Consider the following 13496-nt stretch of genomic DNA (forward strand, 5'->3'; position numbering starts at 1 on the left):
AAGCGGCAAAACCCGGACGCGAGACCCAGTCCCCCTGCCCCAAAGCCAAGCTTTCCTTCCTGACCAAGCCTGGGAGGGGCTCCCGGTCTGTTTAATTAAGAGAAGCGACTGCTGCACTCGGTCTGAGGTGCCGAAAGCGGTTTTTTCCACCGGTCAGACCTTTGAGATACAAATGTTCCATTTTATTAACGTCGGTGTTTTTGTTTTGTTTTGTCTCCCTCCTGCGCTCGCCGTTCGATCCCTTCAGAACACAAACTTGACTACCCAGGAGCATGAGAACATCATTGTGGTAAGTCTCTCGGGACCCCTGTCCCTCTGCCCGCCCCCCGGTGCCCACAGTCCTTCCCCCCCCACCGTCCGAGTGAGCCACCCGCATGGCGACCTTACACACGTCTGCTTCCTGCCTTTGCACATTTCAGAGCCCCAATTGATTGGGAAGGGGGTGTAATTCTCAGTCTTTGAGGTTTGTAGCAAATGTGTCTTGATCGCCTCCTCCTTCCTGAGTGTGCCGCAGGGAGTTGAAGGCAGGAGACGGCAGAGGGTGTATGATGTATTCAGAGGCATAACCCTATTAGCGGAAAGGTACGCCGTTCTCTTTCTTGCCCCAGGACATGTCTCCTAATTAATCCACAAATAGAACCTGGATTTAATTCTCTCTGATACGCAAAGTGGGGTAATATTTTCTGGGCCTAGACTGTGATGTAAGCATCTTTGGGGTAAAATCTCTTCTTGGGTGATTTTAAGCTATGAAGTGTGACTCTCACTGAAGAGAAAAGAGAAATGAGGTTGCACCTGCCGGATGCCAAGCACTGTGTGTGTGTTCGAATCTGTACGTAACTTAAGACTGTTCCTCTTCCCGAGGTTCATCCTCGGTTGGAGGAAGACAAAGAGACCCTTGCACAAACAGGGGCTTGCATAGAGAGTGGAGTGATAAAGTCACCTGGGAAAGAAGCCACAGTGCTTCTTGGAGGCAGTGATGTCTGAGCTGGGTTTTGAAGGATCAATAGGAGCTTGCCAGATGAGGGGCGCCTGGGTGGCTCAATCGGTTAAGCGTCCACCTCTTGATTTCGGCTCAGGTCATGATCTTACAGTTGTGGATCTAAGCCCCACATCAGGCTCTGCGCTGAATGTGGAGCCTGCTTCAGATTCTCTCTCCCTCTCCCTTTCTCTCGCCGGTGTGATGCATACACACTCGATCTCTCTCCAATTAAATAAACTTAAAAATGATAATAATAATAAAATTTTAAACAAAAGGAGCTTCCGGATGGCAAAACAGATTCAGGCCTTCCCGAGAGAGAAAACAAAACGTACACAGAGATGTAAAACGACACGGTATATTCTGGAAGCTTCAGCATTGCTGGAGCATAAAGCCCACGGAAGTAGGGAATAGGGAGGCAGAACTTGAGGTGGAAGTGGGAGGCCACGCTTTGTGTGCCCAGAGAGGACACTCACCTGTCCACAAGGTCCTGTGGCTGCAGCCTGTGAAACGAGGGCAACATGCCCGACTGAATTACGGTTCCGTGGGCCCTCCCACCTGCCCCTGGCAGGCCCAGCCTGGAGATCCCCTTCCTCGCCCCAGCTGGGTCCTGTGGGCACCCAAGGCGGAGAGTCCTAGACTGTTTATTGTGGAGAATAACGGCAGCAGTTCCTGTGGTGCCCCAGCCAGAGTCTGGCACATAGTAGGTGCTTAGTCCGTATTTGCTAAACATGTAGAAGGTTTTTCCCCTGTGCCCCACCCTGCCCACTCATCGCCTTCTCTTGCCAGAGCAGGGGGAGTGTCGCCTGGGCACCCGCCCGCCATCACCTCTACCACCACCTTTCGCTGGCACACTATTAATTAATAAACTCATTTGACGAACATTTGTCAACCTGTGAGTACAAGTATGTGCCAAACACTCTCTTCCTCAGCCTTAGAGCCACTACTGAGGGGCTCACTGTGCGCGACAGCCCGGCGGGTGGCCAGATGATCAGGAGATAACATGCGCGGGGATGAGATTTGTTCGGAGTGTTAGGGGGGCACAGAGGGCAGGCACCTCACATCCTCTGCCAGTGAGGGCGCTGGAGGAGGGTGACGGAGGGGTTCTAGGAGGAGGTGAGCAAACCGGATCGTGAAGGACGGGTAGGCAGTCCAGGGCGAGGGCTCAGCGCGAGAAAGGCAGAGCAGTGAGGCGCTGGCTGGGTGCCGGGGAAGGAGCTGGCGTCCTCCTCTGCTGCTGGCCGTGACCGTGGGTCCCACCATGGACTTCAGCCCTGGAAGAAGGGTGAGGGCTCGGGGCTGGGGAAGGGCCTGGGAAAGGAATTTTGATCTGAGAGACGCAGGCTTCTTTTATCCAGCTAATGTGGCCGGGCTGACCCCTTAATGGGGCTGGGTTAAGCTCCCCTGCTCAGCAGGCCTGCCCGAGAACCGAGGAGAATGTGGCCTGCGGGCTGACCCCCAGCCCTGCGTTTTACAGCCTGCCTTGCAGTGCTCTGTCACCCGCGCCCTCATCATTATTGGGAAGTCCCCTTTCTCTCAGCGATCACCGTATCTGATTTGACCTGTTGGCAATTAGTCTTCTCGCGACGGGGCTTGACGTTTTGTATGTGCTCATTTTCATAAATACTCGCACAAGTAACTTGAGCTGGTCTTACTCAGGCCATCTGGGGTCAGGCCTCTGTGCAATAGGTAGTCGTCGGCTGGTAAGCGCTGGCACTTCACTGGACACGCGTCAAGCCGCTGTCCAAACCCCAGCCGCGGTCCCACGTGCTAGTGACCAGTGTGGGCCTGGGGCTGGATGCAAGCTCACGCTCAGAGCTGGTGCAGGCCCTGAGCCCGCCCCACACGTGCTGTGACCTTGGGCGAGTTTCGGGAGGACTCTTAATTTTATTTTATTTTATGGTGTGTCTGGGGGGCTCAGTCGGTTAAGCGTCCAACTTCGGCTCAGGTCATGATATCACAGTTCGTGAGTTCAAGCCCCGTGTCGGGCTCTGTGCTGACAGCTCGGAGCCTGGAGCCTGTTTCAGATTCTGTGTCTGCCTCTCTCTCTGCCCCTCCCTTGCTCACACTCTGTCTCTCTTTCTCTCTCTCAAAAACAAATAAACATTTAAAAAATATTTCATTCTATTTTATAAATATATTATTCTATTTTATTTTAAATATTATTTAACACATATTCATTTTTGAGAGAGACAGAGCGTGAGTGAGGGAGGGGCAGAGAGAGAGGGAGACACAGGCTTCAGGCTCTGAGCTGTCAGCACAGAGCCCAACGTGGGGCTCGAACCCACAAACTGTGAGATCGTGACCTGAGCCAAAGTCGGACACTTAACCGACTGAGCCACCCAGGCGCCCCTGAAATAGTATTTAAAAATACTTCTGCAACTATCCCATGAGTATAATTTCATTAAGGAAAAAAAAAGAAGGAAAAGGATTTCACCCATGCCAGTGTCCTCTTCAGAGACTGCCCCGGGGCCTTCGGGTGGCAGTAAACCCACACAGACAGACCCGGTCGTGATTTTGTGTTCTCAGGAGGAATGATGTGACGCTAGATGTGTCATCTCAGAGATGCTTTCGAGTCCTTTCAAGCTCATCCGCCACAGGGTTTCCAGCCTCACTGCTGGTGACATTTGGGGCCAAATCTCTCTTTCTGGGGGACCCATCCTGGGCAGTGTAGAATGTTGAGCAGCATCCCTGACCTCAGCCCACTAGATGCCAGTAGCCATCCCCGTCGTGATGATCAAAAATGTGTCTTCAGACATGCCAACGTCCCCGGAAGGCAGAGCCACCCTGGCCGACCCAGCCCACCCAGCCCTTTCTTCCCACTGGCTGTAGAATATTTTTATTTAACCAGATGGCCATTCAGATCACTTTCAGCTAACTTGACATAGTAAGCCTCAGTCTCCTCATCTGTGAAATGGGTATGGCAACAATGCCTTTCTTACAGGGCTGCTGGGAAGAGTCAGTGAGCTGACGCACCTGACATGCTCAGCAGAGGACTCTGCGTATAGAAAGAGTCCACAAAAATAGAAGCTCTTCTTATTATTCATGCCTTTTGAAATGATCATAAATCCATGACCAGGGCAGGCCTTGTAGCCTCCCTGACCCTCTGTCTCTTCACCTGTACAAATGAAAATAACTCCCACTTGACCTCACAGAGTTGTCATGAGGATCGAATGAGATAATAGCCATGGAAGCACAGAGCCCACGCCTGATGCCCACTCTGGGCACTTAAATCCTTCTACTTTATTCCTTCATTCCTGAGAAAGAGGGGCCTGACATGATTGAAGAGGCTCAGCCTTGCATGTGGTACCTCCTCTCAGAGCTGGTCCAAGAGCTGGGTGTGGAGAGCAGAGGCATGGGGCGGGGGGGCAGGCACAGGAGGACCCCCACCCCCCCCACGGTGAGCTGAGCACTGAACTTCTGGAAATGAGCACAGCCGGATGCACGCGCCGGGCCTATGCCGGTGGTTTTGTCTTTCGTTGCCCCATTTCTCCTTCACTGTGATTGTTGTCACCAGACGGGGTTGTTTGTGTCCCCGTCGTGTGGAGGGCCGAGAAGTAGCCTGGTAAATAGCGTAGCCTCCTGAGTCACCGGCGTGAGTTCAGACTCTGGCTCCACCGTGTTCTGTCTGTGCGACTTTGTGCAGGAGATTCAATCTCTGAGAAAAAAGGCAGGACTCACCCACCCCTCCCGGTGGGTGGCCCAGTCAGCACAGAGGCCAGCACGGAGGGCACCCCAGAACAGCACCTGCTCCTGCGGCTCTTGCTGTTGGTGTGTGGCTGCTGTCCGTGGGTCATTTCCGCTCCGTGTGGCTGGGGTGGGGGGGGACCGCAGCAGGATGGTGGGCTCAGCCTCGCAGTCGCTGAGGGGCCCGCCTGCCCCGACCCACACTGTCCGGGACAACTTTCTGCACTGGTGGAGGTATTCACCGGCTCCGTGTGACAGCTGAGCACTTGAAATGTGGGTCATGCGGCTCTGGAACTACATTTTTTATTTTATTTCACTTAAAACTGTTAATTTCATGTCTGTTAAAATCTGAATGGTGACATGTGGCCAGCTAGTGGCTGCTGGGTTGGACGGTGCAGCCCTAGACAGATAAGACCCTGGGCCTAGTCGCCAGCTGTCTGTCAGCCCAGCTCATGGTGCCACCAGGGAGAACCTCAGGGTTAGTGACGCCCTCCCTCACAGAAGGGCCTTCCTATAACTGGCCAAGTAACTGCCGTCTCTTACTGGCATCCACTTATGCTGCCTTTCCCTGATGGTCCCAAACCAAGCGGAAAACCTTGCTGAGAGGTTCCTACCCATATCCAAAGGCTCTGCTGCAGGAACCGGGTCAAGGAGCCTCTCTGAACCCGAGCAGGCAGGGTCTGCGCGGTGGGAGTTGGTGATGGGGTGGGCCTGTCCTCACAGAGCCCTCCCGGGAGTCGGGCAGAATCGCCACCCCTCGCCGCTGTGTCCAGTACAGCCCAAAACAGCCCCTCAGTGATGGTGGCAATGACATGCTGGGCTCCAGGCCATTGGGCTTATCCTGAGGCTGAGACTCCAAAGCTTCTAGAGTTTTCTCCCATCAAATCCCCCCAACAACCCTGTGAACAGGTAACTCTAGTTCCTCCCATTTTATAGGCCAGAAGGCTAATGCCCAAAGAGGCTGAGTTGCCCACTCGAGGTCACACAGCCTGGCAGTCTTGGTGCTAGGTCCTGGGTCTCCTGTTTCCTAATCTTGTGCCCAGTGTGACAAATAAGAAAATGAGAGTGGACTTCACAGGGACAGTAACCTTTCAGTAACTAACATTTTTGGAGAGCTGGCCGTATTTCAGACTCCATGAGAGGTGCTTTGTATCAGGGGCTCCCTGACTCGGTGCTGTTTTGTCAATGTCTGGACACGTTTTTTCCCCAGTTGTTCAAATAACTTATTTGAATCTGAAGTTTAGCAAAATCATTAAAATAGAAATTATCAAAAGGAAAAAAAATCAAGAATCACATACCATTCAGGCCGTGGGAACCTTGCACAGGAATGGCAGTGGGAACCAGTAAGAATCGTACAGCTTGTCTGAGAAGGCTTGGTGGCAGGGTGCCTGGGTGGCTCAGTCGGTTAAGCATCAGACGTGGGCTCAGGTCATGATCTCGCGATTCGTGGGTTCGAGCCCCACGTCGGACTCTGTGCTGACAGCTCGGAGCCTGGAGCCTATTTCAGATTCTGCGTCTCCCTCTCTCTCTGTGCCCCTCCTCTTCTCATGCTCTCTCTCTCTCTCTCTGTCTTTCAAAACTGAATAAATGTTTAAAAAAAAATTTTTTAAGGTTGGTAGGAAATGAAATCAAGAGGCGTTAGATATTCAGACTCCCTTAATATAAAATGAAACGTGTCCGGAGATTTTATGGTCACAACTGGCTGCGGGTTGCTCCCGGCATCTAGTGGGTTGAGAATGCGGATGCTGAGCGTCCTGCAGCGGACGGGAACGGCGGGCCCCAGATGATAGCAGTGACCAGCGCCTCCCACCTTCTTCCAGTGACCCCGCTCTGCTTCCCAGGCAGGGACTCGGGTGCTAAGAGAGATGAAATAGCGTGTTTGAACCGTCATGCTGCCCTAAGAATCACAATGAGAACTCGCACCCGGGACTCCACCCCAAGTGCCTGGACTCGTAACCACTCCACTGTCCTGCCCCGTAGTTGGGGACTGTTGGTCTGAGGGACGTGGATGGACGTCAGCAGGTCACCAAACCCCTAAAGCTACATGTGTCATTGTCGGTGTGTATTTTTCCAAGGTGGGGGCAGCCCAGAGCTTTAATCTGCTTCTCAGTGACTGTNCCGTAGGAGTCCCTCCTAGATATTCCAGCTGACATTTGTTTGTTGTCTTTCAGGCGATTGCTCCCCTGCTGGAAAACAACCATCCACCACCAGATCTCTGTGAATTCTTTTGCAAGGTATGGCATTCCTGAAGGGGGCAGCCTCCCTCCTCCCATGCGTGCAGGGGGTGAGGGTGGGGGCCAGCCCGGCTCAATTTGCAGAAAACCCAGGTTTCTCTACCCTGGGTCAGGGCCCAGAAGGAGCCAGAAGGCAAGGCAGTCAACCTGTTCTTAGAGTCACAGCTCTGTCCCTGCCACACGCACGGTGAGGAAGGCCCAGAGTCCAAACCAGTGGGTCAGGGAGGAGCGTCTGGCCTTTCCCGGGTCTATCTTTGTAGCTGTCCCGGGAGAAATTTGTAGCAGGTTTTCTGGGTTCCTGACATCAGAGCTGGTTTATTATTAGCCCCGGCTCCTCGGAGCACCGGCTGGCCCACAGTGGGGCCCGGCCGTGGGGCTTTTCCTGAACGGGGACAGCAGGCCGGGGGGAATGCCAGGCTAGCGGGGGAGCCGCGGACGGGACATCCCCCCCCGCGGACCCGGTGCCAGGCTCGCAGCGGGATTTACATGGAACACGCGCAGGGCACGTCGGGCACTGGGCAGCCCTCGCTCTGAATGCACACTTCAGTAGTCCGGGGGCTGAGCCACAGCATGCCTCCCGTTTTGTTCTTTGCTGTGTGATTTTTTTTTTTTTTTTTTTTTTTTTTTTTTTTATGTAACGATTCGATGTCCTTGGAAAGATGCAGGGCCTGGGTTTGCTGCTTCCCCGGCGCTCCCCGGTCTTGCACCTGCTGACTCACCTCACTCGTGCTCCTTACCTCCTTGGCTCCTTCCACAGCCACCGCTCGGGGGGGCGGGGGGGGGGCGTGTAGACTGTCCACCAGCGAGATAAGCACGCAGCATGGCCAAGTGGGCACCGGGAGGCGGTGGTTTCTGGAGGGAAGGGGACAGGAAGCACATTCTCTCTGTTGGTTCAGGGGCCGGGAGCTTTAGAGGGACAGGATTGCACCATCCTCTTTGGCCCCCATCCCTATCCCTCCCTCAGGACACTTTCCAGCAACGCACAGAGCAGAGGGTGGGCCCAGCCTGCTGGCCCGCAGTGCCCGGGGTGCATTCTCAGTGTGTGCGTGCCCGCACACTGTGCTGTGCTGAATGGTGAGCCGGAACTATAGGGCCTTCTCTGGCCCCCGTGCTGGAGGGTGACGTGCCCCACGCAGGGTGGGGTCAGATGACCCAGTGTTTAGGCCCCGGAGAGAAGGGCCAGCTGCTCCCTTACCTGTCACAGCCGGTCATCTCTCTCAATAGTTTCTGGTTTAATGCAAATCTCCTCATTCTGCTCTCAGACTGTATAGTTTCTCCCCAGAGTTCATGGGCTTCAAACCACGTGGTTCTGAAACAATAGACCTTTGTTCAAAGCAAGTCACACCTGAGGGTTCCTGGGTAGCACAGTTTGACAAATAGTGAGGTGGAAGAAATCATTCTTTTTGGCATTTCCTGATAGAATGCCTGCTAGGTCCTGAAAGAGAAGCCTCCCTGCCCTTTGGAGGGAGGGGTCCCAGCCCAGGGGAGCCTGTGAGCCGTCAGGCTGTTTTCCCTCTGGGGGGTCAGCCCCAGGCTCAGCGCCTCCCCCACCAGGCAGCCTTCCCGGAGAGGAGAACTTGAGGGGAACAAAGCCGCCCCCGCTGGGTCCACTCTGGGCCTGCTCGCCGGACATGCCCGGGCAGCCTCACCTACCAGACTTTGAAACCAGGATCCCACGATCTGAGGAAAGTTTACTTATCTTGGGTTTCCCAGGAAAGCCCTGATTTCTCATATCCCACAGCCCCAGGTCCTTATCCAGGGGGTAGAAACTGAGCCCCCGCAGGCTTGGGCGGGTTGTAAATGTCTTGGGAGCATGCGGCCAGGTCTGCTCCACCTGAAGGCCATCAGTGTTCATTTGAAACACAAAACCCACTGTTGAAATCAAAATGCGTCTGAGAGGTGCAGCCCGCTCCCAGTTTATCAAAGCCGACAACTGAAAAGCTACGGAACTTTCCAGGTTCTGGTGTCCAGACTCTTCAGCTCCTGGTGTTCTGGCACCCAGGTCCCAAGATACTCCTCCGTCAGACCGCGCACCCTGAGTCTCAGTGCTGTGAAAGTGTCGCTGTGTTAAATACGGGTCAGGTCCAGAGCGGATGCCTGTCTGTACCATCCGAAACAGTCTTGGATTTTAAGATCAAAACAGAAAAGCAGACAAAAGAGCCCTTCCTCACCCACTTTTCTTCCTGCAAGGAAAAAAAAAAGAAAAGAAAAGAACAAAAGCTATGTGCCAGTACTGAGGGAACACGGGGACTGGTGCTGGGCTCCCCGCCCCTGAGCCCTGCCCGGAGCTACGTGCCAGGCCGATGGGCCCTGGCTGCACACTGCCGGCTCGGCCCCGACCGTGTCATTCTGTCTCCCCAGCACTGCAGAGAGCGGCCCCGGTCCATGGTGGTCATCGAAGTGTTCACGCCCGTGGTCCAGAGAATCCTCAAGCATAACATGGTGAGTTCCCCTNCTCTCTTCCCCGGAGATCTGGGGAATGGCGTCGGCTGGCCGGGCCTGACAGCCAGGGACTGGGGGTGGGATTCTGTTTAAGTTGGGGTGTTAGCGCAGCCTGTCCTCCTTGGCTGTGTTTTTTTTCTCCTACGGCAACAAGAAGGATCTTTTCACAGTAAAAATAACAAAAATAGTGTGGCTGGGGGAGAAGAGAGAAGTTTCCCATGCGTAGAATCAGAAATAAGGTCCACAGATGCTCCGCCCTCAGCAACGGGGAGCGGAGCCCCTCGCTTCCTCAGTGGGGGCTGGGCCGTCCACGGCAGTGTCCTTCCCGATGCACCGTGTGGCAAGGGGAGGAAGAGGGACTTCGTGATGGAGAAGGCTGGCAGTCGCAGCCACGGCCAGCCGGTCACGGTCACCGGCAGCAGGGACACGTCCCGTGAGGGCACGCGCCCTGCCTATGACGCCAGGCGGGGGCCGCCGTACCTCCGGGGGCTCCTCCCTCAAACCCACACGAGTTTCTAATCACGAGGAACACCTCAGGCCAACCCTACTTGAGGGACGTTCTGCAAAATACCTGACCGGCCCCCCTCACAAGTGCCCAGGTCATCCAGAACAAGGAAAGGCTAAGCAGCTGTCACCGCCCAGAGCAGCCTGAGGCGACATGACGACGAAGTGTAGGGGGGGTGACGGGATCCCGGGACCGAAAGAGACCTCAGAGTAAACAGAGGAAATCTGAATCAAGCGTAGGCTTTAGTTCATTCAGCCAAACAAACAAACGGGCAGAGCTGAACTGCACGCCCACCGAGGGCCGGGGAAGCGCAGTCTGCTTGGCCCCTTTGCGCCCTCTCATCAACCCAGTGAGAGCAGCAAATACTGCTTCCTGCATATCACGGGCGGGGAAACTGAGGCTTAGCAACGCCACTAACTGGCCCGAGGGGCCATGGCTAGGAAGAATAACGTCTACTCACAGGTATGCATTGAGCAGGCCACTCATAGGACACTCCAGCATATCATAGGTCGCTTAACCCTGACGAAAGCCCGTGACCTCCGGACCCACAAAGGCTCCAGAGGTCACGCAGGGAGCGATGAGCAGCTGTGAGTGCTCGTGAGAGGTGCTGGGGAGCGGCCGAAGGCCAGGCCCAGTGTTCCAGCATGCTCTCCTGAGCCAGCCCCCGACCTGGACTCCGGTCCCCGGGTGACACGGAGGCCTCTGTGTACTGTGGCACAGGCGGGGGCACTGAGCCAGTTCCGGGGTGCCCCTGACCACTGCCCCCTGCCCTGCCAAGCATGTGAAACAACTGTGGAAACGGGCGGCGTACAATTCAGAAGTAGTCTTCCTGTCTCCGCACCGTGTCCCTAAACCCAGTCCGGATGGAAATGTAGGGCACATGTGTGGTTCCTCCTCCCACGTCCGTGGCAGACATCATTAGTCGATGACAGCACTCTTCCCGCAGAGGTCGCTTCAGAGTCCGTCCCGACGCAGCGTTCCAGGCAGCCCCTGGCGGTTGACGTGTGTCGGCCCCATGTGCCCCATGTGGGTTCTGTTTACCATCCCCTGCCCGGAGCAATCACATGCCATAATTGAGCTGTGGCTTGTTTCCGAGATCCTCTTTGATTTCAGATCAACGCATTTCTAGCTTTCTGAACACAGGAGAGAGAGATACTCCATCCAGTTCTTTCTCCAGGACTAACAGCTTCTCCACCTAACAGTGGAGGTGGGGAGCATGGATTTCCCTGGCTGGGGCTCTTACGGTTTCCAGGGCTCTCTCTAACTTCAGTCATCTGAGGGGAAAGGATTTCTGACTGTTAACTTTAAAATCACCATGCACGTGGTGGGGGGGCAAGGGCTGTACCCCTTCAGAAGCCAGAGCAGAGGTGCTGGGGTCTCACTGGCGAAGGACCTTTCTGTCACAACTTGTCGGTGACAGCCAACCCCCCAGGGCCCGTGCCTCGGTGGGCACATAGCCATTTTTGTATATTCCATGGTGATCGATAGTCTAAATGTTTAATAAGGGTTCTTATGGGACATCTGACTTCCAAGGGAAAAGTCAAAATTCAGGCAGCCTCCCACAGCTTAAGTGTACAACATCTCCATTATATTCGGTTCGTTTTATAGGCTTAGAGTGCTGACCGTGTAATAATTTTCTGGATAAGGTTCAGAACAGCTCCGGGGCCAATCTAGAATTTACAGCATCTGGAGTGGCCTGGCAGAGAGCAGGGACCCTCGGGCATGAACTCTCCCTTCACTTTTAACAAGCTCCCCCAAGAGACCCTGGCGTCTGGGGGTGCAGTAAAGCTGTGCGGGCACACTTTGCTCTTGGTGTCTACTAATTACACGCTCTGAACTCTGTCAGAAGAGAAGTGTAGACAGGACAGAGGGAGTCAGTCCCTTCTGCAGAAGGACAGGCGTGTGGCAAACAGCGATTGTGGCTAGCACAGGCAGAGGAAGAACGGCAGACCTTTACTCCCCCTCGAGCTGATTTACTAGCCGTGGTCTAGTAAATGGTGGTCTAGTCACTGGTCAGTGAGTGTGCCCAGCCTGCCACCAGCCACGTGTCTGTCAGCGTAGCCTGAGCAGTGACTTCTCTTCACCCCATTAAGGAGGCATTTGAACATTTGAGAAATGGAGAAAACCATACACCCCAGAGCTGTTCTGGGGCCTCAGGGCTTCCCTTATCCTCAGAGTGCACTTTCCGTAAATACATCGTGCACCCATTTCATGGATGTGTAAATTGAATCTTGAGAAGAGCCTTAGAGTATTACTCACTGGGCTGAGAGAAAAATTAGATACAAATGGAAGCAGTCCTCTAGAATGTTCTCCTAGAGGTTCTAAACCTGTTAAACTCTATCCTTAAGAATGAACGTGGTCCCTGTGCCCACGTGCCACTCACTGGAGTGTCCTTGTGGCAAGGGAAGCTGGAAGATGTGGCTGTGGTCCCTAGTGGACCACTGAGTGACCAGACCACGTTCCTAGAGTAGCATTTTTGGCTTTTCCGTAGAGGTAAAAGGCTCCTCACGCATATGTCGAAAGGCCATCAGACCCCATCAGACCCTTTCCAAGAAAATGACCTTGACTATGCAGAAATTTAATTTCAAAGATAAGGGCAGTTACCTTTAGCAGGCTTGGGTTGAAGCAGTTTTCCTAGACTCCTAAACCCTCAGAAGTGGAAGGGGGCATAGAGATCGGTTGTTACAGCCCTCAGAGACGGTGCCACCTGAGAGGGGTGTGGCCGCCCAAGGCCGCACAGCTTTCCTGTCACCCTTTTCCAGGGCATCGGGGGACTTTAAACGTTTTCCTCAGTTTGGAAGCACAGTCAGGCTTCAATCTTCTCCTCACCCAGGGGCCTCATCTACCCGGTGCCCTGTGTGTGTGTGTGTGTGTGTGTGTGTGTGTGTGTGTGTGACTGTGTGTGTTTGTGTGGGTGTGTGTTTGCACACATGTGTGTACGTTCCTTCGGCTCTTTCCCCGTGGCTCCTGCTCCTTCCTGTGTAAGGACACAATCCGGGTAGGAGAATGGCAGCAGAGGGTCCCCTCATTGTCCTGAGGACCCTAACGCAGCCTCTTTACTCCAGGTGAAGGCCTGCAGGCAGCTCCAGAAGCTTCCTCGTGGGCGCTGGCGGGAGGGCCTGAGAGGGACGTGTTCTACTCAGAGCTTTCCGGAGGGCCCACAGGATCGGTTAGGTCTGTGAAGAAAGTCTCCGCCATTTTCCTTGAGATTAGGATGCGGATCCACTGACCTTTTATTGAACGGGTTCCACTTTGGGGGTGGGGAAGGGGACAGGAGGAGGGCAGAGGAGTTTGGAGATGTGACTTCCCTGTGATGTCTTCCCGGTCACCCTCGTCACCACGCTGCCTTGCCCCCTTCCCCCCTCCCCCCCGTTTCAAAATCCAGCCCACCGGTTTAGAAGTCCATGAACCAAGCTGCGACCGGCAGCCCTGCCCCCTCCAACCCCCACACCAGGCCTGGGACCGTGACCATGGGAATGGGGGCGGGGCTCTCTGACAGTCCCCGAGCGGCCACCGAGGAGGCGAGCCTCGCCGCCCTCAGCTGCACTCTGTCGCCCACCCCGCTGGTGTTCCGTGTCGGGGACGCCGAGCAGCCGGGGTGGCCGGTGGTGCCGCTCTCCGGGGCAGGCGGGAGCCTCTGGCCTCGCTCAGG

At 54.8% G+C, this 13496-nt stretch overlaps 1 protein-coding gene across 1 annotated transcript in view; it reads left to right on the top strand.

The window, feature by feature from the left end:
- CMIP (c-Maf inducing protein) overlaps nt 1–13496 on the top strand; it is an 86577-nt gene that overhangs the window by 42598 nt on the left and 30483 nt on the right. The window contains exons 6-11 of the mRNA XM_077754170.1: nt 248–289; nt 6835–6897; nt 9259–9339; nt 9685–9772; nt 12910–13013; nt 13243–13452. Coding sequence (XP_077610296.1) covers nt 248–289; nt 6835–6897; nt 9259–9339; nt 9685–9772; nt 12910–13013; nt 13243–13452 — 588 coding nt within the window. The remainder of the gene's footprint in view (nt 1–247; nt 290–6834; nt 6898–9258; nt 9340–9684; nt 9773–12909; nt 13014–13242; nt 13453–13496) is intronic.

This window comes from Crocuta crocuta, unplaced genomic scaffold (assembly GCF_008692635.1).
Source record: "Crocuta crocuta isolate KB4526 unplaced genomic scaffold, BGI_CrCroc_1.0 scaffold61, whole genome shotgun sequence".
In the NCBI taxonomy this organism is placed as follows: Eukaryota; Metazoa; Chordata; class Mammalia; order Carnivora; family Hyaenidae; genus Crocuta; species Crocuta crocuta.